General features: G+C 41.2%; 2 protein-coding genes across 3 annotated transcripts in view; both read left to right on the forward strand.

The window, feature by feature from the left end:
* enpp1 (ectonucleotide pyrophosphatase/phosphodiesterase 1) overlaps positions 1–15,801 on the forward strand; it is a 31,663-nt gene extending 15,862 nt beyond the window's left edge. The window contains exons 7-23 of the mRNA XM_085770597.1: positions 195–304; positions 424–489; positions 586–658; positions 1,581–1,689; positions 2,927–3,058; positions 3,178–3,209; positions 3,352–3,479; positions 4,251–4,320; positions 6,148–6,235; positions 7,158–7,342; positions 8,023–8,062; positions 8,166–8,326; positions 10,292–10,427; positions 11,346–11,420; positions 12,960–13,092; positions 14,228–14,372; positions 14,541–15,801. Coding sequence (XP_085626723.1) covers positions 195–304; positions 424–489; positions 586–658; positions 1,581–1,689; positions 2,927–3,058; positions 3,178–3,209; positions 3,352–3,479; positions 4,251–4,320; positions 6,148–6,235; positions 7,158–7,342; positions 8,023–8,062; positions 8,166–8,326; positions 10,292–10,427; positions 11,346–11,420; positions 12,960–13,092; positions 14,228–14,372; positions 14,541–14,693 — 1,836 coding nt within the window. The 3' untranslated portion in view covers positions 14,694–15,801. The remainder of the gene's footprint in view (positions 1–194; positions 305–423; positions 490–585; positions 659–1,580; positions 1,690–2,926; positions 3,059–3,177; positions 3,210–3,351; positions 3,480–4,250; positions 4,321–6,147; positions 6,236–7,157; positions 7,343–8,022; positions 8,063–8,165; positions 8,327–10,291; positions 10,428–11,345; positions 11,421–12,959; positions 13,093–14,227; positions 14,373–14,540) is intronic.
* A 3,739-nt stretch (positions 15,802–19,540) lies between these two features.
* Positions 19,541–26,980, forward strand: sytl3 (synaptotagmin-like 3). Of its 2 annotated transcripts, XM_085771153.1 has the most exons (13): positions 19,541–19,737; positions 20,399–20,614; positions 21,791–21,858; positions 22,297–22,348; positions 22,470–22,536; positions 22,633–22,705; positions 23,080–23,207; positions 23,527–23,649; positions 23,796–23,965; positions 24,091–24,187; positions 24,286–24,456; positions 25,182–25,254; positions 26,522–26,980. In XM_085771153.1, the coding sequence occupies exons 1-13, from the start codon at positions 19,640–19,642 to the stop codon at positions 26,539–26,541; spliced, it is 1,356 nt and encodes a 451-aa protein (XP_085627279.1). In that variant the 5' UTR covers positions 19,541–19,639; the 3' UTR covers positions 26,542–26,980. The 2 variants fall into 2 exon arrangements, with proteins under 2 accessions (XP_085627279.1, XP_085627278.1); XM_085771152.1 differs by lacking the exon at positions 26,522–26,980 and having other exon boundaries at positions 25,182–26,019.
* The last annotated feature ends 327 nt before the right edge of the window (positions 26,981–27,307 follow it).

The raw sequence follows: 27,307 nt of genomic DNA on the forward strand, positions 1-27,307 counted from the left end.
TTCCACTCCTCTTCTTACTCTTCCTCTTCTTCTCCTCTCTCCTCCTCTACTTCCACTTTCTCTCCTCTCCTTTCCTTTCCTCTCCTCTCCTCTCCTCTCCTCTCCTCTCCTCTCCTCTCCTCTCCTCTCCTCTCCTCTCCTCTCCTCTCCTCTCCTCTCCTCTCCTCTCCTCTCCTCTCCTCTCCTCTCCTCAGGTCTGGATCACTGCCATCCGACAGAAACTGAAAGCAGCGACCTACTTCTGGCCGGGCTCGGACGTAGCCATCGATGGCACCTTCCCAACTCACTACATGATTTATGACAAGTAAGAACTAATGTCATTACACAGATTTAAATTCATCACAACAGATTTCATGCCATGATACAGATGTGCATTACAATAACCTCTGCTTACAAATCACATGCTGCCTTTATGTTTCACAGAGGCACCTCATTTGAGAAAAGACTGTCGAAGCTGTTTGAATGGCTCAGTTTACCTGAAGGAGAAAGGTATTACAGGTTTTAACTTTTTTTAAATCTATCATTACAAAGAAGATGTGCTGAGTCATCATTAAAAAATACTGCTTCTTCTTTTTTTTTTTAAAGACCTGACTTCTACACTTTGTACCTGGATGAACCTGACTCAGCAGGACATCGTTACGGGCCAGGAAGCAGACAGGTCAGTCTCTAACTACACGTTACATAAACTATCTGGTGTCAGATAGTTTGAGATGTGGAAGAACAACAGACAAGACAGACAGAGTGAGCGCTTTATAGAGGAACATGAATGCATTCGCTCTGGACCTTTAAAATCATCTTAGCCTGCAGAGTTTTCTCCAACACCGTCTCTCCAAAGAAAAGCGACAAAATAAATAAATAAAATAAGTAACATTAGTAACATAACAAAAAGTTACATGACGCTGAATGCAGCGTCAGAGTGTGCGTGGAGTTGCTGCATGTGCGGAAGATACAGCAGGAGAAACAATACCAGGAAGGTGTGAGAGTACTTGGAGGAGTCAATAACAGGAAACCATGAAGCTCACACCTTGTGTTTTGGGAGAGTGTGATGGAAATCTGATAATGGATGATGAGGTCATAAATACAAGTGTGATATCTGAGTGCTCAGTTTCTTTGGAAAGAATTACAGTAAAATCCAACTAGCTACTGTATAAGCTGCTGTAGTTTCACTCTCATCCTTAGACAACCTCTCACCATGACAAGAACAGCACAGGTGTCATCATTCAACTGCAATGTAGAAATATATTAGGCTATACAGTATATATATATTATATATATATATGTAATTGCTGTTCTTGCTCTTGGTCTTGTGTTGTGTGTCTGAATATGTTGATCTGAAAACAGAATTTGATTCAGATAAAACAGTTTTGAGGTGTGTGTTTGGTCTTTCAAGAAGAATCAGGGGTTTGGGCGAAAGCAGTTTTTTGTTTACAGATTTGAGAAGGTTTCAAGAAATGTGTTTACAATAACTGTACAGTAATTAATTCAATATTATGACCAGTGCTGACATGGCGGTTCACAGTATTTGCTAATCATTAGTTTGCCGCACATGACGACACATTAACTTGCTGCCGTGTCTGCAGGTGGTTGACGCCTTGAAGAACGTGGACCGGATCATGGGTATGATGATGGGCCACCTGACAGAGAAAAACCTGCACCACTGTGTCAACGTGATAATCGTATCTGACCACGGTGAGACGACAGAGGCCAAAATCACTGGCCAATAGCATTATATATTGTAAACCATCATGCATTGCACATGCAAAAAAAAACAGTCACAGGGAAAATTACCCACAACTTATCAGTTTATTTGTCAGAGACAAAACTTTTAGGTGTCGTTATTGTACATCTAATTAAAATGGAACTGATGTAGTGAATATAGGACTTCTAGCCATGGTTCATTTGCAGTCCTTTCAGCCCATAAGAATTATAAACATCCGCTGGTGTAACAACTAAGAAGAAACAAAAGGAAAACAATATGCTACACTTAAAAAGTGATCTTGGACACAATCTTTGATACAATATAGATATAATTCAACAAAGGGATCAAGGCCAATAGTCAATAACAGAGAAGGGCATTTTGTCTTTCTTTTTTTCAGTAAAGGCTCTAACTACATCAACAGCCAATTCTTTCAATAGTAAATTAAAAAATTAATGGAAAAATGTAAGCAGTAAAAAGATGATTGTTTTTTTAAGCTTCCTTTGAGTTTCATTAAAGCTGTAAACTGCAAACTTGCTGCCTCCTTCCTAAATCTCTGTGGTATGACAGTCACAGGACAGAGCTACTGGGGAGACTTTACAGGCTTAGCGTCAGCTTCAGATGTTTATCTTGGTTGAGTCTCTGCACCTGTTGCTCGGTAAACTCAGGACTGTGCTGAGGAGAGCAGTATGTTGAAAAATGAATCTGTTATCTGGGGGTAAATTAGGGCTAAAAGAAGCAGTTTCTGCAGTGTGTTATGAGGACATTTTGTGCTGAGGCTTCTGTAGATGGACATCTGGAGACCCGATGTTTAGGCTTGTAATTTGCTATATTTAAGATGAAGGAGCGGGAGAAAATGGGAGTGGCCCGGCTGTCCTCATCAAAGACATTGTCATGATTTCCAGGGAAAGATTTTGACATTCTCTGCTAGATTTTTTTTTTTTTTTTGAGGCTGAAGGAAGGATTCCTCTGAGTCCATGTCACAAGGAGAGACAATGACGAACAAATGTTAACCTAAATATAAAAGCACAAATCATACTTTCCACCTGAAGGGTTGGGAAATGACTACACAAGTGTTCACACATCTCTAAGTGCATCAACTGCAGGGAAAGGAGTTACAAAAGCAAAGGATAAAGACCTGAAAAATGATTCACAAACACATTTTTTGTCACATGTTATTACAGTAGAAAAGATAATTGGACTGTTTTCTTCTACTTTCTTCTTTAACAGGCATGGAGGAGGCCTCCTGTGACAGAGCAGCATATGTGTCCAGCTACCAAAAAAATACAGATGCCTTCGATGTCATCCAAGGCCCGGCTGCTCGCATCAGACCCATTCGCCTCCCAGAGGATTTCTACTCCTGTGAGTTCCAGTTGTCGACTCCCCGACGACCTTCCCTTTATCAGGAGACACAGCATCACTCAGTGTCAGTTTGTTTGTAACCACTGCGGCTAACCTGGTCCTGTGTTTCTCCCCCTCAGTCGACTACGCCGGCCTTGTAAAGAACCTGTCGGTATGCGAAGTATTTCCAAATGTGACTCTTGTATTGATAAGAAGAATGAACAATTATCTGCTTGCTTGGCCTTGCGTCAAACAAAAACCTCATTCCTCGCTGCGCGGCCTGTTGATTCGACTCTCCTGTGTCTCATCTGAAGTGCAGGACCCCTAACCAGCCAATGAGGCCGTACCTCAAAGAACACCTCCCCAAAAGGATGCACTTCGCCAACCACAGACGAATAGAGAGAGCACATCTCTACATGTACGAGGGCTGGCAGGCAGCGAAGTAAGTGAACAACCAGTTTACTTCTCTAAAAACCATAATTCTGGTTCATTATAGCTGCGGACTCAACTGTAAATAAATCACATTTACCCAACGAAAGGCTGAGATCCCACATGAACCCTGCATGAGCCAGACTTGTTGGAAAAGAAACAAAGGTAAAGGTAAAGCCAAAACTAAAATAATAAGACCCAAGCTGTGATAATTTTGGATTATCCTTTACATTACCTCTGAGTCAACACAGCAGTGGAACAACAGGAGAAAGCCAGAGAGAGGGCAAGTTGTTAAAGGTGTAGTGCCAGGGATTTGTATAGTGTACGCTTATTAAAGGTCCTATATTGTACTGCATAAAGTGAAAGTCCTGTATCCTTTTTTGATTAAATAGCAGATCGAGGTTCTGAAAGTGTCAAAGTGCTAAGTCCACAGAGAAAAGCGTGCACCCCTTTTTTCAAGAACTGAGCCTTCAAACAAGCCATGAGGACTTTAATAACTTTGTGATGTCAGAAGTGCATCGACCTGGACCACCACCGTTCAACCTTGCAGGATTTGGACTGACATACCTGAACGCCAAATATCATGGATGTCAAAACATGAAAATATGGGGCCCTATGGAAGTGAATATTATAGCAGACACAAACTGTATAAGCTAATTTACCAGAATTAAATTAGAAGATCAACACCTCCATGTGCTGTGTATTAAGCTACCGCTAACATATACTTCACATATCTCAGTCTGTGTGTTTATTTTAACAAACTGAAATGTTTTTATCTCTGCAGGAGTAGAGCGGAGGTCAAGTATTGTCAAGGTGGATTCCACGGCTCAGATAACCTCTTCACCAACATGCAGGTCAGTCGGACGTGTGTGTTTATAGACATTCAAGACAAACCCTATGTCCTGTTTAAATAGAAAAAAATAGGAAAAGAAGTACAATAAGTCAATGACTCATGATGACATTACGTAAATGATCAGGAGGATTTCACAACTTAGATAACGTCTTTCTCACCATGTAGGCTGGAGAAGGAAAGGATGTGTGTGTTGCGTGCAACAGTAAATGTTCTGTGGAATTTCCTGTTCCGATAAGAAGTGTCAAAAAATATATATTTATAGTCTGACAAGTCACTAAAGACCTCCCATGTAGGACTTGTGTCATGGACAAATGCTCTTTCTGTCATCTTTGCCTGTTGCTTCTGACTTTCAAACAACCGATTAAAATGTGTGAAGTTGTTATAAGCTCAACGATGGCCTATTAACCGCTCATAAAGGCAATAATTAGAGTTTGTAAAGCCTCTATAGAGAAAGTGGTTTCCTCCAGGCTCAGATAAAAGCCATTTTTTTTCAATCTAAACTGTTTTTTTCAATCTAAACCCGTCTAATCCGACAGGTGCTGCAGTCCTGCGATTGATTTGGAGAAAGCAAAGTGTACTTGACCTGCGAGCTGCAGTCTCACCAGAGAAAGATATTTTCTTTTCCCAGGTTGTTTTATTTGTATTTGGCCACAACGGGGCAAAACTACCCTGGATTTCACAACAGCAAAGCAAATATTAGAGAAAACTCTGAACTAGTTGTGTAAGTCATTCCCCGAGGCGTGATTACGTTATAGCAGCTGACAGGAGGAAGAGGGGAAAGGAGGAACAAAGGAATAGCTCTCCTAACCCTAATCCAAAAATTAAATTAAAGGATAAATCCCTGATATGTTCCCATGTGGAGCAGGTCTACTGGGTACATTCAGTACCTTCCCATTACGTCACATACATATGTTTTAGCTCCAAAGGTTCAACAGCGGTTTTTCTACTGTGGGCTGCTAATGTTCAGAGGCTCAGCGTGGGGTTAAGGGATTTGGTTAAGGTCAGCTTCACTGCAGCTGAGGAACAAAGAGCAGCACTTTTTTACTCACTTATTTTCATTTGCATTTAACCACACAGTTACCTGATTCCCTGAAGTCTATTTTGGATGTTCTTGCAGTTCAGTCTTATTTTTTTTGTCTGTAGAAATCAGTGAATACTGTAGATTTTGTTTCTTATACTAGACCATCAAAGCAGCAGCAGCAGCATTTTCTGAAATCTTCCCAGATCTGTGTCAAAATTAGATGATTGAATGTTTTATTCTCTGCATCTTCTGTTGAAGTTCTTCAAATGAAACCATAGGAGCAAAAACATCTTAAGTACACAAATGAGACAATCACTGTGTGGTTTGGAAACCACTGCTCAAGCACAGTAATTAGACTTGTTGTGTGGAGTTGTTCTCCACCTACATAATCTCAGCTCTGGATTGAGTCTGCCAGTGTGTGTGTGTTTCTGTCTGCCACCTCCAGTTAGTCAACAATAAGTCTGCGCATGTTTCCAGATGTGGTTCACGCTGGAATTTGACTTGGTATAATTAGCCGACTAAAGTTGCTGTGTGAGTCAAGTGTCGCACTTAGCAGAGGAAAAAGGCAAAGTGTGCTGGAAATAAACAGTTTATTCACCTACGAATATCTCCTGGTCCCTCCCAACCAATGGCTTTTCCTAAAATATAAATCCTTAACTTCGAGGTCACCTGAGGTCATTGGTTCACTTCAAATATTTACACATGGCTTAATGATGATGTTGAGTGTTTGAGTTCCTGTTATTTAAGTCGAGCAACGCTGTTTGAATGAGTGTCAGTGTATTAATGTGTATTTGACTTTTTTTCCAGGCAATCTTCATTGGCCACGGTCCAGGATTCAGAAGCAACACAGTCGTGCCGCCCTTCGAAAACATTGAAGTATACAACCTCATGTGTGGTAAGTTGCTTTATTGAGCACACACAAGCTGACTGCACTAAAAACCTCCTTTGCTGAAACTGATATTTTTTTTACCATAGTAATTAATTCTGTTTTTAAGCAACAGTTGCATTACTCAGAACAAGCTCATTAACAAAATTGGTGTTGACAGTTCATGAAGTTTCAGTTGCATTCTTCCTCTCAGTCGTGAAAGCTGAACTGAACTTAAAAGGATAGTTCACCCAAAATTCAAATTTCACTCATTATCTACTCACCCTCATGTCGACTAAGGGCTGGGAGAAGTTTCAGAGTCCTCCGTGGCTTCTCTGAGTCACAGGGGGTCTCGGCGTAGCAGTGCATGTCCATATAACGGTTGCAGATGGATACCAACTGTCTTCGTAACAAAAAGACACACCAAAAAACATCCAAATACCTCCATGCTGCTCGTATGTAATGTCCGTCTTGTATTGAAGCCCCGAAATGCAAAATTGTTCCAAAAAAAATTAAATGAGTCTATATTTCAAGCTTGTTTGTAACGGAAGCTCCCCTTCCTGGTCCGTCCAAATCTCGCGAGATTTGCTCCGGCGTCAGTGCGATTACTGACGCCGGTGCAAATCGCGAAGACAGTTGGTGTCCATTTGCAACCTTTATATTGACATGCACTGCTGGCAAAAGACTGTGTTCCTCTGATGGACAGCGCCAATAAAAAGAAAAACATCAGCTCAAAGACTCTAAAGGGTTTTATTGTAAGAGACTTGATATAAAACCTACCAAATGGAGTCTGTTCATTACTTTTTCAGCTCGAGTAGTTCACCTCACCTTCCACATTTCTACATGATTCATCCAACTGACAGTTTTATAATTAAAGATTAAAACTTTTCCTGCTTCCATCTAGCCGGTATACAAACTTTATCTCCTCTTTTTTTTATCTCCCTTCCTCCAGATCTCCTCGGTATCCGTCCCGCCCCAAACAACGGGACACACGGGAGTCTGAACCACCTCCTGCGCCATACAGTCCACTCTCCAGTTCACCCACCGCAGCTCTCCCATGCAACCCCCTGTGAGGCCAGCGCCCCCGCCCCCGCGGCCGACCTGCACTGCTCCTGTGAATCTCTAACCGAGGCGGCGGTATGTGCTGTAACAGGCTGTTGAGGTCGCGCGTTTGTTTTTTACGTGTGATACTTTTGGTCCTTTGGAAATTCCCCAAGCAAGAGGTTAACACTTGGTTTGTGGAGAGAAATGTCTCAACATTTTTTGAATGGATTGTCATCGCAGGGAAATCCTGCCTGCAACCTCACCACGTACTGTAAAGTCAACATCTGTAGAGTCTGTAGAGCAACATCTGGTCCTTTTGGAAACAAATGCTGTAGTCTTGTTTAAGCTAAATAAAAGCTTTTTGGCAACAGCCACCAGAGCTCTTGGGCTATATCGCAACAGAAACAGGAAAGAGCAGATTCCCACTAAACATTTGCAGATTACGGATACAAATGTCCTGAGTCTGACATCTACAACTCGCAAACCTCCAAAATCCTCCATGAACTGACTTCTGGTAACATGAGCTGAAGCATTTGGAGCAGCTCTCTGACATGAACGTCTGAAATGAGAATCTGTGGGTAAATCTCAAACATGCCATGCGTGCAAGTCCAGAGAAGAGAAAGACCACAGAAAGTTTTTTGCCAAACTGCGGGGGGTGGGGTCAGGGGGGTTCAGGAATAAGAAGCAAAACTGCATTCATCTCTGAATAAAAGCTGTGTTTACATCTTTGCATGAAACTATATTCACAAGTATTGTGTTTGTTTTTTTTCCAGGAGGCCGATTTGAACAAAAATCTCACAGCGACCAGCTCCAGTAAGAATCATTTTAAACTATTTTTGCATTTATAGTGATTTTTGGGTGGGTTTTTTTTTGGTTTTGATTTCGAGTTCGTGACATTTGTACATTTCCTCCTAAGGTGATAAAGTCAGCTTACGTCGTCTTCACCAACCGTTCGGTACCCCATGCGTCCTCCAAGAAGGCGCCACCTTTTGTCTCCTGCACCAGTCTGACTACCTCACCGGATACAGCCACGACCGCCTCATGCCCCTCTGGGTGTCGTACACCCTCCTGCCTGAGGTGAGTGAGTCCACTGCTTGGAGCTGACTTCTGTCAAAAAAAAAAATCTTTCCAAGAATATCTGTCTTATTTCTAGTCAAAACTAATCATTTTCACTTAAAACTCAACTTGTTTTTAGATAATTCTCACTTGTTTCAAACAAATTTTCACTTGAAATAAGTAGAAGAATCTGCCAGTGAAAACAAGTTTTTTGTGCTTGTAATAAGGAAGAAAAACTTGCTCCACTATCAGATTTTTCTACTCATTACAAGTGAACATATGCTTGAAAAAAGTAAAAAGTGTCTAAAAACAAGCTAATTTGTAATGCGATAAGTCTTATTTTAAGTATAATGAGATTTGTTTTGACTAGAAATTACATTTTGACTAGAAATAAGACGAATATTCTTGTTATATTTGAGTTTTTGCAGTGTAGCCTGTTTGGGTTGTTGAGCTCGTCCCAGCTCTGTTTCTTCATTGGCACAGTTTTGGCAGCAGATTGAAAACGAGGTTGTTTAGGATGTTTCTCTGAGCAGCTGTTACTCATCCTCTGTGCTCTTGTCTTTCTCATTACGTGGTTGGACTTGAGTGTAAATCATGACCTCAGGCAGAGTGAAAGATTCCCTGGAGAGCGAACACTGTTGTGTTTTACTGTCAGGATGATAGAGCAAGTGGAAAGATGTAGATTTGTTTCCATTCAAGCTCTATACAAATACAGTACAAGCTAAATATGGCTTGTACTGTATTCACTCTGGCTTGAGAAAGCACCATGGTTTTGTTTGGTTTTGTTTTATAACATACAATACGCTCAACCCACTTGCACACCCACAGAAAACTTCCATTGCGCAGCTCGTCAAAATTAACATCTCCCCATATAAAACTCGCTCCAAGCTCGTTTGCTAACCACGGTATTGAGTTAATCAATGAAATAGCACGAGGCCGAGATGCTGATCTGCCCTCAGAGCATGAAGCTTGTGTTTCTATTTTTGAAATATGCTTTAGCTTTGCATGCTGCATTTCATCTGCCTGTAATCGGGGACAGATAATTTGGTAAATTTACAAATAATTTCAAAAATCTTACCAAGAAGAGTCCTGATTTTTTTTAATATATATATAAATTGGTGATTTACTGTAAGGGTAAATGGGAAGTCTCAATTTAAACCCAAGGAAATATCCCCTCATTTATAGCATGTTAGCTTCTTCTTTGCTTTCTAAAGAAAACTTTGAATTTCTACAGCGCTTTTTGTTAGAAAAACTAAAACCTTAAAGGTTGATCTTCAAGAAAATAATGACTGTAAATTTGTTTATACTTTTAAAGCACTGCAGATACTTGAGTTGTTATAGCTTGTTTTCTTAAATATCCATAAAATTTCACAAGGTTTCATTCCTAAAGTCACTTTTCCAATTGGATTTCATCATGTAAAGTTTGTTAGGCCTCAGTGTCATTCAGTCCTTAACTTAATTACTGTAGTGAAAGCAACTTTGTGTGTTTGTTCACTTTTCATGTATTTTCTCCATCTTAAGTTAGCATGCTCGAACAGGTAGCTCGAACAAGTGCTGGAGACGTAGAACTGCTAAGATAGTGTATTATAACATGTTAAAAGGCCGTAAAGGCTTTGCTCTAAGGCTGAATTTTTAATGATGAGCTTCATAAAAAAAATGTCACTGTGATTTTGCCTTTTTTCTCTCTATTGGACCTTTTATTCTCTTAAGTGTCGAAGTAGCATTTTTAATTTTTCCCTGTAACCGGTTACACCCTTACTGTAGTGTGTCTGAATGTTACGTTTTCTTCCATGATGGGAGTGAGAGGAGATTATTGTTGTTGAGGAGCTCTGCAAACACAGAGTGCACCCAGGCTGACCCACATAGCTACACAGGCGAAGCCAAATCAAGCCAAATGATCTTACACAAGTCCCAGAGAGAGAGCCGGCCGTCCGGCCCCGAGGTCCCGCTCCACACTGTCCACCGCTGACTGATCCTCTCTCTCAGACCAGAGTCCGACCCCTGAGTCCAGAGTTGGAGGCGTGTGTTCGTGCTGACGTCCGCATCCCACCGACCGCCAGCCAGCTGTGTCTTCGCTATAGAAACAACTCGGAGCTGTCCTATGGCCTGCTGCATCCCCCCAGTGAGTGTGTGTGTGTGTGTGTGTTCCCTGTGTGCATGTGTGTGGTAGTTGGGGTCACAGCTCTTCGTCCCCAGCTGGGTGTTGAATTCAAGTTGACGTGTTTTCAGAGCCACATTCTCATGTAAAAATGCACCCGTGCTGTAAGAGCGCTGACACAGAAAGAGTCCCACCCCCCCACTAAGTAAGAAACACTGTGTTTTCAATGAAACCCTGGATACAGGTGGCTCCACAAGAGGAACTGACAGAGTGAAAGAGGGAAGTAAAACCTCCCCAACAGCTGTGCGAAAGTCAGACAAAAATAGGATGTTTAAACTGGATCGTCACTGTGGTCAAGAGTGATTTATGTTGTTTAATAAGGTTTAAATTCAATTACTAGTCGATTAATGAATTCACAATTATTTTGACAATTGATCAAAAATGGTGCGCAAACTGCTGCTAGGGGCTGCGTGGCCTGAAAAGGGTAATGGTGACGCTTTATTCATAATTAAATAACTCAGACATTATATTAAATTAGGTTTTCACAGTGTAAATAGAAAAATTCCGCGTTTTAATAAATCATCTTGATTCATAAAAAAAAAAGTGTATACCCAAAATGTAAATTATTCGGAAAGTTGGAAAGTAGAAGGGGGTGCATGGCCTAAAAAGTTTGGGAACCACTGATCTACATAGCTTTTCCAGTGGATTTCTCTTGTTTTGTTTTGGCCTAAATTGAGTATGTTTGAATTGTGGAACAAGACTTCACCTAAGATTTAATAAAATAAGATAAGCACGTTAATCACTCGTGCAAATAAACAAGCTCAAACATGTTTAGTTTTAGCTAGTAAATCTCTGTTTCCACATCAAGTGTCAAACTTTTTCCACATCTGTGTTTTTTCAGTAGCTGACATGTTCTGTTTAACTCCGTCTGCCACTTTCTAGATCTGCCCGTCAGCGGACCTGCTACTGACTCTCTAATCACAAGCAACATGGCACCGATGTTCCCTGCATTTAAAAGTGAGTCCGAATTTTTACATTTTTTTGCTGCTTTTTTTTGTTTTTCTGGCTGCAACCACAGTATGACATGTGAGTCCTGGCGGTGAATGAGTTAAAGTTCGGAGGGGGTTCATCTGCCAGCCGAATGAAAGAGCTTTTTGAGCTGAACAATTCAATTAACAAGTGAACTGAAAAGACATCTCAACTAGACATACAGTAATGTCATGCTCTGTTATGTGAAACTTTCCAACACTCAAGTTTTCCTAGAGCAGGTATATTGTGGTCGTCCTGCTCTCTTCGTGAGCCAAGTTTTATTGCTCAATATTATACTTGTCAACGCTGATTTTCCAAAAGCCTATATTTTAGCCCAATTGGTTCCTAAATACACAAAACAGTAGTCCAGCGATCTAACCGCTGTGATTACATGGGACTACTGTACTTTCATTCAGTTGCGCGCCTTCTGTAAAGTACAATTAAAGGTTTAGTCAGGGGATGTTTTCCTGCTGCAGACGCCACCGCTTCCTTCACAATAAGACTCACCAGGCAACATCACAGTAGATTGGACCATACATGTAATCTTTGTGTTTTAAATGGTCCAGGTTGTGTGTTAAAGCAGAAGTAAGCGATCCGGTCGTTTTGGCTAACTTCTTGTCAGCCGATGGAGTTGGCAGTCCCCGCCCTCGTCATGGATCTATTGGTCCTCGTCCCTACGTCACCACATTCACGCGCATCCCTTGGCGGCACACACAGAGAGGACCGCCCCTTCATGCCGTTCTCTCTCCTCATTGGATAAAGATTGTAGGATACAAGGAAAGTTTTCTCCTCGGCTTACAGCAGAGCAGAGTGACTGACAGACCCGTGTTTCAGACCAAACACTCTATGTAAGTGATTGCTGTCGGAAGATATAACTATTTAAGACTTATATTAACACAAACATTCCGCTTACTTCTGCTTTAATGAACATCACTGTTGGTTCACTCTTGATTTTTCTCCTTTTGCTCATACACGTGTTGCTTAATTCGACCTTAAATCCCCCTGAGGATTGTGTGTTCGTACTTGCAGGCTCAGTACGACTCACTATGAATGAATTACTTGTGTCATCATTGTCATGGTGAAAGTAGGCCCTGCATGTAGGATCAACATGATGTGATAACCCCGAGGTCTGCACAGCTGCATCTGTTGAGACTTGTCGATATACCGTAGTATTGGAGAGGGTTTGGTGCTGATTCATTGAGGAGTTCGAGCCAACTCGGCTCTGGTTGTGTTTCCACTTGGGCCACACAGGCTGGAAATGGAAACTCTTTCTCATTAGTATTGTATGAGCCACCACTGGAGGAAACACCCCGTGTAAATCCTGTAGTTTTACTGTGTCGCTGTTGGAGGCCTGATCATTAACCAGTGAACAGATGCTGCCCCCTAGTGGCCGATCACTGTTGATGCACCGTGTCGTCTTCAGCAGGGAACCAGTAGCACAGAAAATACTGTACATGATCATCAGTTGTGGTGTATTGTGTAGTAATATTCCTTGTGTGTGTGTGTGAATCTTCTTTCTAACCACAGACATCTGGAACCATTTTCATCACAACCTGCTTCCAGCGTATTCACAGAAGCTGAACGGAGTCAACGTCATGAGCGGGCCGATATTTGATGAGAACTTTGACGGAAACGTTGATGCAATCAAAACAGGGTCACGGTAATTAATGAGTCAATCAATCAATCAATCAATTAGAAGGGCAGCCAAGCCAACAATGAGCTTTGCTTATCGAACAGTTTGTCAGATAATACTGTAATAAAAGATCGTTCTGTTCAGTAAACTGTCTGGAAGCCAGAGATGTTCAGTTCAGTTTAGTGTCATTTATAAAGAAAAACTTTTGACATGTACAAATGGTAAAAAAAAATATTTGGGATTTATGCCCAAAAAGATTAAACAAAATAGTTGCAAATTAATTTACCACTTGTTTTAAGTCGAGTCAGTTTTATTTGTATAGTGTTGTGTCAAAGCACTTTGTCTTTTTCTTTGTAAAATTATAAAACCACCATCCCCGAACGGTTGTATTTAGAGGGTGGGGGTAGGGTGGGCTGCATGCAGTGAAGTGATGGTAATATTACTGTAATGATAGCAGTGTAGTAATAGTAGTGGGAGTAACAGCAAAAGCATCATGTAGAAATATAATTGTAATGCCCCTACTGATAACAGCAGAGGAGCAAGACGACTTTAAACGTATCTGTCTCAAGTGAACTGTGGTTGATAATGAAACTCTATCGGAGTTTCAGGTTCCCACGAATTCGGCTTAGACCTGAAGTCTCAGAGCTGGTGATGACATTGAACAAACCAGAAACATGCTCTTGCACATGTACACATTTGGAAATGGAGGATTTTGTCAAAGCTAAAAATACTCAGAACCCAAAAGCAAAAAGCTTCCATTTCTCAATATCTGACGTCCGACGTCTACTCTGTTTTGGTTTCTCCGGATATGTTCACTATAATGATGAATTACAGTAAACTCAGCTTTTATGTATTTATGGTGCATTTGAATTCTCCCACACCTGAGGCCCTGAAAATGTCAGCCAGTTCACACATGGACAACCCGTTTTCTCTCCTCTTTGTTGGTTGAAGTCGTGGGACTCATGATGTCATTATAGCTTTACTGTATCAGAAATAATGTCTTGGTTTGAGGCCTGTAGCTTTGACGTCGAAGTTCTCCATTAGCTGATGTTTAGCTACGCAGGTGAAAGCATTTCGTTGTTTTTTCTGCAAACATCATCAGTAAAAAAAAAAAAAAAAGAAAAACGTGACGAGAGCTGTGATCTTTTCTCGTCTCTTCCAGGACCGAGGCTCCCATCCCGACACATTTCTTCGTGATCCTGACCAGCTGTGGCAACTCGACCTTCAGCCCCGGTAACTGCCAGGGTCCGCTGCAGGCCATGTCCTTCATCCTGCCCCACAGACCCGACCACACAGAGACATGTGCCGTGAGTTAACCACGTCAGCCACCACCGCGTCACTTTCTTCTTTAGCAACCTGCTGAGAAATCCCACAATGGAAACAATAACTGATAAGCTCTTTTTACTGTAAATACATCACCCATTAATAGATCTTTTCTTCTCCTAAACCCCCCCCCTCTTCTTATCTCTCTTCAGGCCGAGTCAGATCTCACGTTGGTGGAAGCGTGGCTGCAGTTCCACACCGCCCGGGCCCGAGACATCGAGCTCCTGACGGGACTGAGCTTCTACCACGACAGGATATCAGTGGAGGAGACGCTACAGCTCAAGACGTATCTAAACACTTCTTAAAACCAGAGACTATTATCAGATAGAGGTTAAATCTCCAAAGGAAGCCATATTCCTCGGTCCATGTGGACACAGTTAACCTGCTCTCAGTGGGTTCAACAGGTGCCTCACTTATAATCTGTTTTCAGATCTTAATCCAAACATCCATCCATTTTTTATTTTTTAGATTTTTTTTTTTTGGTATGATTCCTGAACGAATTTAAAATTTATCCAAAGTGTGAAAGATGTGCATTTGTTTTTTGATTGTGTGTGTGTGTGTTTTGTTTTTTTTAAAGAGAGTGTTTTTTATGAATGGAGCCTTGAACCAAAGACACATTAGACGTCACATCTGCTCACTGACTTTCCTCAGAGGGGAACGTGGCGGACGAAAACAAAAAGGGATAAGGAAGAAAATATTGATAAAAGAAGTATTTATAACCACGAGAGGCATTTCAGGAATCACCATGATGATTCCTCAATAAGAAGTTGTGTTCACGTTTTCACCTGCCTAGTGTTGACGTTGCTTTTCCATAGTTTTTTTTCTTTTTATTGAATTTTGTTTGATATTTCTTTTCGAGTGTTTTCTTGTGGTCGTTCGACACAACTTTGAAGTTCGTCCTGTGTTTTTGTGGCTTTTTCTTGGTGCTTTTCTGCCTCTTTGTTGTCTTTTTTTGTCTCTGGCAGTGGTTTGTGTGTTTCTCTGTGGTCGCTTTGTAGTCGCTCTGCATCTCCTCACTGTGTGAGTCTGTCAGTGATGCTCTGCAGGTGAAGCAGGACTCTCAGGTGCTGCAGCTGTACTGAGTGTGTTGTTAAAGATGAGAGTCTGTGCGTACCGAGGCCTGTGTCCAAGACTGTGTCTGTGTGTGTGTGTGTGTGTGTGTGTGTGTGTGTGTGTGTGTGTGTGTGTGTGTGGTTATTATTCGTGGGATCAACACACTCTTTGTTTAGTCTTTGATTTTCCACTTCACAGCAGCTGTTTAGCAAATTAATTTCAAGAAAATGAAAAATTCAACAGATTTAGATATTTTCGTTATGTGTTAGTTATTTTGTTTTTTGTTTTTTCAAATACTGCCAGAACTGGAATTTATGGACAAATACACAATTTCATATTAAAAAAAACAAAAACTCTTCTGTATTGACTGTGTGGCTTCAGTGCTTTTTGTAAACACACACTCTCTGCTCACACACATCTCACATGTAGCAGAGGAAACATGTTCAGACGAGAGCAGAGTGTAAGATATAAACAAGCAAGTAGAGCTGCACCTTTGTACGTCTCCAGCCTGCAACTGTACGTGTGAATGCAGTAAGGAAGGAAACTGAGCCTGAGTCTATGTAACATGCAGCTTCTGTAAAAGCAGCAGCGACTTCCTCGGCCTGACCAAACCGACGGTGCAGTCACCCTGAAGGTAAGACCGCGCAGCTTCTTTCACTTTGCTTTATCTTTGCAGCGACCTCATTCTCATGTTTCCAAAACCAGAGTTTGTTCTGTCTTGCAAGACGGGCTGGATTGTCACATGTAGGCTACAGCTGATGAAAGAGAGGGGTTGAGTAAAATGTTTTGTAATCACAGCTTATTTTTGCTTAAGTCATCGTCTGGGGAGAAATCCTGTGATTTCTTTGGAAGTCAATGCACTGTATCAGTGGAAATGTACTTTTCCTGTTGCTGCTCTGCTGCTGGATTAAGGTTTATTGACATTCTGCATCATTGTGTCACACAATATGAGAATTTATATAAATCAATTTTTGTTTGCATTTATATGAGTGTTTGAAACCAAGGTGTCAGGAGTGAAAGTGAAATACAAAATCTGTATGTCCTTTTATCTCCAATGTTGCTGAGCTTATTTTTTTCACTGATATTAGATTACTCAGAACTGAAAGGAAACAAACACTGTGCAGCCAAATTCCTGCAAAGTATTGTGGGAGATCTTCAGCTGGTAGCAGAGGTTTGCGTGACCTTGTCAGGTCATTGTTTCTATAATAAAAGACCCACGGCTTCTGCGTCAGAGTTTGTGGTATGCATGTCTGTGAGAGTGCGGCCGTGCATGTTGAGGGTCTTAAGTTAAACTTTAGCTGCGGTGACGGGTCGTAGCAGAGTCTATAGGTGGGCTGCCGCTCACACAGGTCTTCCAGGAAGCCCTGCTCTAGATGGGAAACATGTCAGAGGCCGTGCGACTGCTTTGGTGTTTCACACGCCACTCAGCGGCCATATTTGGGTCCCAGCATAATCAGTGAGGTGTCCTTTTTCTGTCACTGCTGTGGTGGGCTGCATGACACAGGTTACCACCTTCTGTTCTCGGATGTGAACTCACACCCCCCACTAAACCACGGGCGGCCTGAATCATTGTGTTCCTTCTGCAGCGTTACAGGCGAGTGTGATATGAGTACTTGAGCACTGCAGAAATGATGATCAGCCTCCTATCAAACTGTCGACCTGAGGGATATGAGTCATCATCATCAGACGATGCATCAAATCACAGACACAGTGTCAGTAAATGCCCTCTTGCATCAGAAAATGCTCTTCTGGTCGCCTCACTGACATTCACAAGAATCCCCTCAGGCACCACGTCAGCAGAGGACAGATAACAGCCGCGTCCCTCTGTGAGCCATCACACCTAATTACAGCTGATTGTTTTCTCAGGCCTCCTGGCAGCTCTGGATAGTGACAGGAACAGGCTCTTATCTCCCACCACAGGCCCCTCATTCAGATTCAGCTACTCTCTACTCTCAGAGCTTCATCTGTCTGCTACAGATTCACCTGCACCATTTAGAAATGAATGAGACCCACTTACAGGATGAAAACTTTGACATTTTTGGAGAAATACATCAAGTTTGTTTATTGCCGAGAATGAGTGGAGAGGGTGGATGTCACTTTGTGGTAAATCTGAAGCATACAGACTGGAATCAGGAGGGAAACAGTTAGCCAGTTTGATGTTTTCCTGTTTTTACAGTTAGCTAACCTAAGATAAATGAGATAGCTAAGCTATAAGCTAACCGCCTGCTGGCTCTGGCTGCAGCCCTGGTGATGGCATCAATCTTCTCATCTCACTCTACAATAAAGTGATTAAACCAGGCATTTCCAACCTTTTCTAATTCAGGGCTCAATTGAAAATCTAAAATATATGTTGGCACCTCAAATCCAACCCCTTCCCACTGGCTACAGAGACCACTTTTTATTTTAAGGCCAATGACTGATTTATTTATTTAGATGGCAGTGCACATTAATGGACATTTTGTAACTGTCAGTGTTAGTCAAAGGCTAGTTTACAACTGTAGTCCTCCGGCATGATGTTAAAGACACCTCAGGCCATTAAAATACACAAAACAAGGTCACAAAGGTCATAATGCATAAGGGGACAAAGTTCGAGACATCCATACAACACTACAGAAACAACAAGTAGACAATAATACACAACAAAACCAATACATGCAGAACAATATAATATAGTGCAAGGTTATAGATCGAAAGGCTATGGGCAGTATGTGAAAGAACAAATGCAAATCCATGATCATTGGCATGATGTATAATAAAGAGTATGATGAGTAAAGTTATAAAATGCTGCAGTGCTTATAACAGTTATCACTGAAAAATTTGAATAGATTATGCATATGGATGTAATTCTTTAGCATTCAATTATACAGAGATAGCAAATAGGTTTTTTGTTTTTTTTTAAACTCATTTACAGTGTTTGTTTATTCTTCATGGTTAAACCTGCAGCACTGACACTGAGCCGACAGGTTGGGAACCACTGGATTAAGTTAATCTCCCAAATTGATGAACTATTCCTTTTAAGATAAATCTTTTCAGTCTGATTGCATTTGAGAAAACAGACATCTATCCTACTTTCTCCACAGAACCATGAGCTTCCTCTGCTAACAATGGATTTTCAGTTGTTTGACTGGGATTCATTAATTAATAAATAGACTTATTTAGTAATATGTCTAGTGACCTTCAACAAAAAAGGAAAAGAAACGGAAACTAGAACACAGAGACACAAACGTCAGCCATCAATAATGCAGGAGTTGGCATTTGGTTTGATTTGCAGCGCTGGCATCAGTGAAGCGTCACCGCTCTTCCTGCAGCTGAGGAAGTGGTGTTTGTTTGGGTTTTTCTTTTCTTTCAGAGCTCTGAAAGGCGTGTGGCTGGCACGACAGAGCACAGGAAGATGACAACACGTGCTAGACATGAGTTGTGAGGACAGAGCTTAAAATATTGCTCAAAAGTCACAGTGATTTTAGACTTTAGACTTTAAATTCTTTTTCACATGACCATTTCTTCACATTTCGTTTCACCAGACACATACAAACACACACAGATTACAACACATTGCCACACATTTTTACACTCTGGCCAGGTTATCTTGTCCTCTTGTTAAGGGTCGCTATGACGGCCGGTATTAGGCTTCTGCTGCTGAAGCGAGCCCTTCTGCACCTCAGTGCCCTGTATCTTGGTCCTGAGGGGAGGGGGATGAGGTAGGTGTTGAGCGGGTGTGTGATGTCCTGTTCTATTGAGATAGAAATGCGTGTTTGGTTCAAGTGTCAACAGATCCTTTAGTGCACTCACTGCATGGTTTTACTCTGCATGACTGACTGACTGACTGTCTGCGTCATCAGGAGGCAGATTTGTAGCTCCTCACTTTGCCTTTAGAGGGAAGAATACATTTCATCATCCAAGTGGAAACGTTACAACTCAAAAGCTTATCTGCTCAGGAGGTCCACATCCTGCTCTGACTGACGCAGGTGGAGCCTCTGAGGACATCGAAGAACAGGAGAGGGGATTTTACATGTCACTATCTTTGACTCTTTCAGGAGGAGGGGGTTTTGATGCCGAGTCCCCGTGAAGGAGGAGTGTTCAGAGCAGAGAGGAGGAGGAGGAGGAGACAGGAACTAAAAAGGAGGCGGTGAAGCAGAGCAAGCAGACAGAGAGAAGAAAGACAGAGACAGTGACACATGAGCAGCAGAGACGACAAAAGATGGATTTAAATTTGCTTCAAGTTCTGGAGAGGGAGCGAGTCCTGGAGGTTCTTCGGAGAGACAAGCAGCTGAGGATTATAGAGGAGGACAGGATCAGGTGAGTCCTTTACATACATTTAATACAGGAGTTCCCTCTGAGTGATGCTGCAGTAATACAATACCTGCTGTCAGTCATCAATTATGGTCTCATCATAACAACAAAACTGAAAGTGGTCAGAGAAACGTGTATTTTTGGTCTGGAACCAAAACCAGTGTTAGTTTCTTTCTGATAATGCGTTCATCATGTGAATAAGATTTAAATGGTGTTTGTGGTCCTGTCACCTCAGCACCGACAGAGGTAACTGGAAGTTAAGGCAAGGCAGGGCAAGGCAAAGCATCTTTATTTATATAGCGCATTTCATACCAAGGCAACTCAATGTGCTTTACATAAAGACAAAACATTAAAAAAGAAGCATAAATAAAAAGAAGCATGAATAAAAGCAAAACCTTAAAAAAGAAGCATAAATAAAAGCATAAATAAAAACAAACAAAACACTAAAAGAGTTAAAAGCAAGAGCAAATAAAAGGAAAATAAAGGAAAATAGATAAAGTTTTAAGTTTTTCTCAGCTATAAGCACGTGAAAAGAGAAATGTTTTTAACCTGGATTTAAAAGTGCTTACAGTTGGGGCTGATTTCAGTTCTGCTGGTATTTTGTTCCACTTGTGTGCAGCAAGTTAAATGTCCCTCTCTCTGTCTGTGTGTCTCTCTCTCGCCACAGGAGGATGAAGTGCGAGCTCCAGGAGATTCGCAGGAGAGGTGCCAAGAGTTACTGCCGGCAGTACGGCGAGCGCACCTGCGCCCGCTGCCAGAGGCCTCTGGGAAAGGTCTGGAACTCGGGCGCCGTCTGCCGAGGCTGCAGCCACCGGATCTGCAGCAGGTGCCGCGTGGGCGTGGGATCGGGGTACTGGAAGTGCACAGTCTGCCACGCCTACAGGTACAGGAACGATGCCAAACCACCTGTTTAATGCAAATAAGAGACCTGAAGGGGGTTTGAGTCGGTGGGGCTGAAATCACGGCGTGAAATGACTGTAACAGTGCACGAGTCAGTGGAGAGAAAGAAAGTGACAATACCTGTCGCTTCATACTTTGAAATGTCCAACTCTCAAAGAGCAATTTCTGGATTTCACTCTCTTTGAAAATGAGACTCAGTCATTTCATCATTCAATTCAATTCAGTCATTTGCGTCAGCTCTTGTTCTGCCTCCTTAAATCTGAAATTTTAACTTAAATCTCTTCTTTAAGCAGCTTTGTGTGGCATTTTGGATCTTATCAAGATATTACTGTAGATGACAATTTGAAAACAATGTCAAAGGACAGGACTTAAAGTGTCATCTGGACCTGTAGATCCTCTCAAATCTGACAATTGACCATAAAAAGAAAAGATCTTTGGTGCCATGTTCTAAAATTTGAGAATGTCCACCTTCACTTTGGGAGACTGCATTTTATTTTCCTTATATTTTATAGACATAACAATTAGAATACACTTTAGGTCCTGCCCTTCTCCTCATGTGGCTTTCTGCCACAGTGGACAGCCCTCAAATCCACTGTGTCCCCAGAAAACAGACACAGTTAGTGACTAGAAAGCTGCTGAAAATTCAGATATTTCTTTCAGGAGTTGTTAGAGACCAGAGATAAATATTGATCAAGAGTCCAGAGACATATCTCCAAATGAAAACTAATGTCTTTCTGTAACTTCTGCATGTTTCCCCATGCTATTCATTATTACTATAATGCAGAAGTTTCCTCAGAACTTCACCACAGTCACACAAAGAGTGAGTGATGATGATGACACATGCCAATGTTGTGTTTACAAGTTGTTTCCACCACCAGAATCAGTTGGTGCAGGATGACATGCTCAATCCATGAGACTTAAAATATCTTTGATAGGAAATTAGATGACAGCATTACCTAAAAAAAAATACTGATGTGTTCAGGTTATGATGGTTAACCACAGGTCAACAGTTCTCTGTGCCCCAGGCTTTTACTTTCTGAAGCATGTTAAAAATAATCTCTGTCAGTTTAAGGAAGATGGTAAAAGATTTTAAAAATAAACAACCGTGTTGAAGAATAGCACATGCTTCATTTTCTAATAATGTCTCTCTTCTTCCCAGGGAGGTGAAGATCAGATCTGGAGACTGGTTCTTAGAGGAGAAGGCACGGAAATTCCCAGCGAGCGCAGGTGAGTTTACAACACTTAGTCTGCACGTATTCACAATCGGCTTCTTTTGTTTATTTTTACTGTTATTTATTATTAATTATTAATACTCCCTTGATATCACCCAGTTATAAAAACACTGAATAATAAAATATGAATGATCCAAGTTATGTAGAAGTTACTGAATTATTCAGCACGGCCATTTTACAGTGTGACAAAGTATAAGAGACACAGTGGCCATATTTGATCGTATGTTTTGGCGTCTTTGACCACTGAAGATGTTTAAATACAATTTTACGTGTCAAATGTTGCCTTACATGAGTGAGTATATTCAGAGACGCCTGGAAGGACTTTGGTATATTCACGTGCTGATATCATCAACATCATCTTCTTGACCCTGCTCATCTGGCTTTCAAACACGTGCTGTCATGCATCATTCATTTTGATTTCTCTTCTTTACAGACAAATATGAAACAGTTGGAGAGACGCTATTAAAGACCTACAATGTGCTGAGGTATGATGAATCTTCATGTGTTCATTTTAATCACATTGAACTGTTTTTGATTCAGTAAACTCAAAATTTGAGGATGAAACTTGAATTAAAATGTCTTTTTTTTATTCTTGTATTCCCACAGTCATATATCAGTGGTGCCTCCCACTCCCCCACCCCATATGGAGCATCAGTTTCTGAGCAGATCTGGGGTAAATTGACAACATAATTCCTGCCTCACTCCATGATAACAGTGTTTAAATGGCATGAAGTGGTGATCATTAATAACGTTTGGTTCTGTTCTGCAGGATCTGAAAAGCGCCAAACCGTTCACCAAGTCAGTGGAAGATCTAATGGTCTCGTTCACAAGTCACATCAGAAGTAAGTTGTCACGAATCATCAGATAAAACTATCACTGTTAGTGGAGATTCATTTCATCCACGGTGCAGCAGTGAACACATCAAGGAGTGTGAGCGTGTGTGAGAAACATCACTTCCTTTTTGCTGGTATCACTATCTCCATCTGATCTCTCTCAATAAGGCGAATACATGCAGAGTAATAACCGCAAAGGAAACTCGCCTGAAAATAATATGTTGCAATAATAAATAGAAGAGAAAAAAACCCGCCTCTGATCTCACAACATTGCCACCATCAGCAGGATTATGTTGTAGATAACAGATAGGGGCTGCAATGACTAGCATGGGTTTTTCTTCAGAAATTTTGAATAGCTATATCTAACGCTTTCCATTACGCAGGGATTTCAACTTCTCAAAACGACCTGCTGAAGGTGGACCATGTGGACAACAAGGTCCAGAGAGGGCCACGCTTCATCTACAGCACCCAAAAGAGCCTGTCTGACACCGACATCAGCAAAACAGCTCATGTAAGTCTGCAGCACTCTCTCTGTCTCTGTCCTGCCTTCATTTCAGTCATATCAGCTCTGTGTGCAAAACAGGAAGTCAACCCTATGTAAGTTGTGTCATTTGCAACAGACAGGTTGCTTTATTCTCCCTCCACGCTTCTTAAGATCAGGTTGAGATGGATTTTCTTTTTGAGAATTATCACAATACACACTAGGGCATTTACCTCCCCCTAGTGGTGGGAAGGTGGAATAGCAACTTCAAGCCTCAGTAGTGAGTGATAATGTAGCTGGTATTGCATTTGTTTATCAGTCTTAATCACAATCCCTCTTTTCTCTGCAGCTTTTCAAAGTCCCAAGTCTTCCAAACCTGTTCAAGAAGAACAAAGACAGCGACCACGAGGGCTCCTCCACCGGGGCAGAAGAAGAAAGTTCCTTCGGCTCTGAGTATTCAGGAGGAAAGAGAGTGAGTACAAGCTGAAACCACGAGCAACATCCTGTGTGGTCGAAATATCAAACTATAGATGATGCGATGAGATAATTTCAGCGTCCTAGTTCAACTCAGAAGTGAAATATTAAGCCGCAGCCTGGTCCTCTCTCTCGCTCCCTCAGGGCAGCAGCAGCAGCATCAGCACAGACTGCGGCTTCTTCGACAGCATCAACGTGGCCGGAGAGCTGGAGCTGGCTCTGGCCTACAACACCAGCGCCTCCCGTCTGGAGATCAGGGTCGGCGGCTGCAGGAATCTGGCCTACGGAGACGCCAAGAGGAGGAAGTGTAACCCGTAAGTATGATAAGTAAACGCCCTATAGCCTATGCATCACGTAGGCCTACTGTATGACCTTGTTTTGATGTGCGATAACCAATCAAAACCTCAGCATCCTGTACATGTTATCTCTCTGCGTGTAGCTACGTCAAACTCTACGTGCTTCCGGAAAAGAGCGGCAAAATGAAGACGGCGGTGAAGAAAAACACGACTGATCCAGATTATAACGAGCTTTTGAAGGTAAGAAAAAAACTGAAGTATTTATGTAACTATTTGGATTTTTTGCTGTTGCATCATATTTATCTCACATATATATCTCTCTCTGTTTGCTTTTACAGTTTCAAATAGAGCGCCACCTGCTGTTTGGAAAGAGACTGCAGGCCTCCGTGTGGCATTCAGGAGCCCTGAGAAGAAAGGTGTTTCTCGGCGAGGTCCTTATTCCACTGGACGGCTGGAGACTTGAGGACAAAGAGTCCCAGTGCTTCAACTGGTACCCGCTGTGTCCAAAGGTAAAAGCAGTTTTATTATACACAAGAAGGAATTAACGTTCTTACTACTGTGTTATTATGACCTCTGACCTTTCGTATAGTGCTAGATCGAATCAAAATTATATCACATTTTGTTACCTATGTAAGATTTTGATATGATTAATATTATAATATCAAAAGAGGACCAGAGACTCAATCCCCCTTCCCTGCATTATAACTGACTTTTCCCCTAATACATCATATTTATTACATTTTAGCAGTTTTAGAAACATATTAGATGATTTCTTCATATGACTATTCTATATATTTCATCTAGACTTATTCTTCCAGATTCATGATTACAAAAAAGTAGAAAGGTCGCGCACATCCAGTTTAAAAAGGTGCTGGCCTCAAACATAAATGTAGACAGAAAAGAGAAAAGAGGAGACCGCACACTTCAGCTCCCTTATGTGCTGATTTATTTAGTTTCGAGCGTACTGCTCTTCTTCAGAGTCTGAAAAGGACAGTAACGTTAAGCAGTACGCTCGAAACGGTACTGTCCTTTTGTTGTTGGATGTGCTAAATAAATCAGCACATAAGGGAGCTGAAGTGTGCGGTCTCCTCTTTTCTCTTTTCTGTCCAGATTCATGATTTAAATGATCTCATGTTATTCAGTTTTAATCATTAAAAATGAACATGAAGAAGATTATTAACAGTAATATTGAAGTTGTCTTAACTTCTTTCCTCCAACTCTTTCTCTCTCTCAGGCTGAGGGTCCAGAAGGAGGCGCTGTGGAACAGGACCGAAGAGAACTGGACAAGTTCAGCTCCAGCAGCCAGGGTGAGCTCCTGCGGCTCAGCTCCCTTAAACGCCTACAAGAAAAAGAGACGCATCTGACTGTTGTTCGCCAGATTAGATAATGTTACAGTTTTGTTATTTAATCCATTCAACAACTTAAAAAAAAACAAAAAACACTTTCACATCCAGTGGAAACGCTGCTGATCATCCCCAGTTTGGATGAGTGTACAATTGTAAATAAGCAATATTACATCACATAAACTATCAGCTTCTAGAGAGAACAGCTTTGTGTATAGCTTCCTTGCTTTTGTTATTTATTTATTTATTTATTAATTATTTATCTATTTATTTATTTATTTTGACTCTTACCTTCTCAAACGATATAAAGTTTTAGATCTTTAATTTGAAATAAAATCTAAATATGAAAAAAAGCTACTTTTTAATGTGTTTTTCAGAGGAGCTGGTGCAGGGTTTGGATCTCCTGCGACATTAAATCTGATATCAGGCTTTACAAAAAGAACCTGATTAAACTTGAGTTGCATGGTTTTTATCTTCCACCACTATTATGACAATCAACTTACAGTACTAATTCACCTATGAAGAAATCCACAGCTAATGATATTTCTTGTCTTATAAACAAGAAGTACTAATAGAGTAATAGATGCATTATGGGACATGATACTGTATTATCTGATGTGGTTATAATATTATAATAATTATATGTGCTGCCAGTGTTTCACCAATAATTCAAGAGTAGCCTTTCAAATCTTCAGCCCTTCTCACATGAAATAAAACGCGTTTTACAGAAAACACACACACAATAGTTATCTTGTATGAGGCCAAAGATGAATTTCCACGGCAGTGGACAATAAAGACTTTCAATTCAACCACACACTATAAATGATTTTCTTTTCTTACATCACATGTATTTGAAACAGTGTTTAAAATGAAGAGCATCAGCTCTTGGTCTGGTAACTAGAGCACTAGAGGTCAGGACAGTGTCTCTTTTGGACGCCTCCATGACAGTCGGAGGTGACCGCTGGGCTACATGGCAATGATCGACTAACTGTCCTTATCACAGGTGCCAAACACCTTCCCATTAATGCAAACACTGGTCAGAACACCTGCGTCAGAGTGTAAATACACCTCATTGTGGCCTTGTGTGTCTCTTTGTGTGAACATTTCAGTGACTGCAGAGGAGTGTTATGTGTGTTCTGGTGTGTGTTTGAGAATGAATTAAAGAGTGTAAGTGTTTAGTTCGCTTCAGGGTGTGTTTATATAGCTGTTTGTGTGTGTGTGTTGTGTTTAGGTGTCCAACACTGGGAGTAGGCAGAGAGCCCGACCAGGCGACGCCCATTTCTGAGGGAGAGAGGGAGAGAGGAGAGGGAGAGAGGGTGAGGTGTCTCACCAGCTGCTGTGTGACGGGACGTCTCTATGAACCTGGACGCTCCTGAGGGGCCCCTGGGAGGGGCCCTGATACACCCTGGTATCAGCTAAGATTTACTTTTTCTCCAATTCACCTGTAACTCAGCTGTTTCACATCATAAGAATACAAACAAAAACTGAATGTGTATAACACACTGTAACTTATTTGTAAGTAGCTATGGTTTTAATTGATTAGCCATGTATTTGTCAACAATTACAACTTCTCCTGTGAGGCTCTTGTAGCAGATAATGACTGATGTGTACATTTTGTACAGAACATGAACATGTTATGTATTTATTTCTCAATTTGTCAATTCTATTTATTAATAAAGTATTTATTTATTAATACTTGACTCTCAGTTATGGCTGAAAACATTCAATCTGCTTACAACAACCTGACCATAAATCAAGCAAGTGGGTTAGATATTTGTTACTTTATTGTTTATTGACTGACCTTTTTGCCACTAGGGGCAGCAGGAACTGCTGTAACATACTAACATGCCCTCATATTATAGAGGGGGAAAACTCCCCTGTGGTGGCAAAATGTTGCTTATTTACCACTGGCAGTTATGAGGCAACATTAATTAGGAAAGAGTTCAACAAATGTAGGCTACTGTCATATGCAGAGTAAAAACACAGTGGAATTAAATTAATAAATCAGGTTCAGAAC

The sequence above is a fragment of the Trachurus japonicus genome, chromosome 24 (genome assembly GCF_045865225.1).
Source record: "Trachurus japonicus isolate A0001 chromosome 24, Traja_1.0".
In the NCBI taxonomy this organism is placed as follows: domain Eukaryota; kingdom Metazoa; phylum Chordata; class Actinopteri; order Carangiformes; family Carangidae; genus Trachurus; species Trachurus japonicus.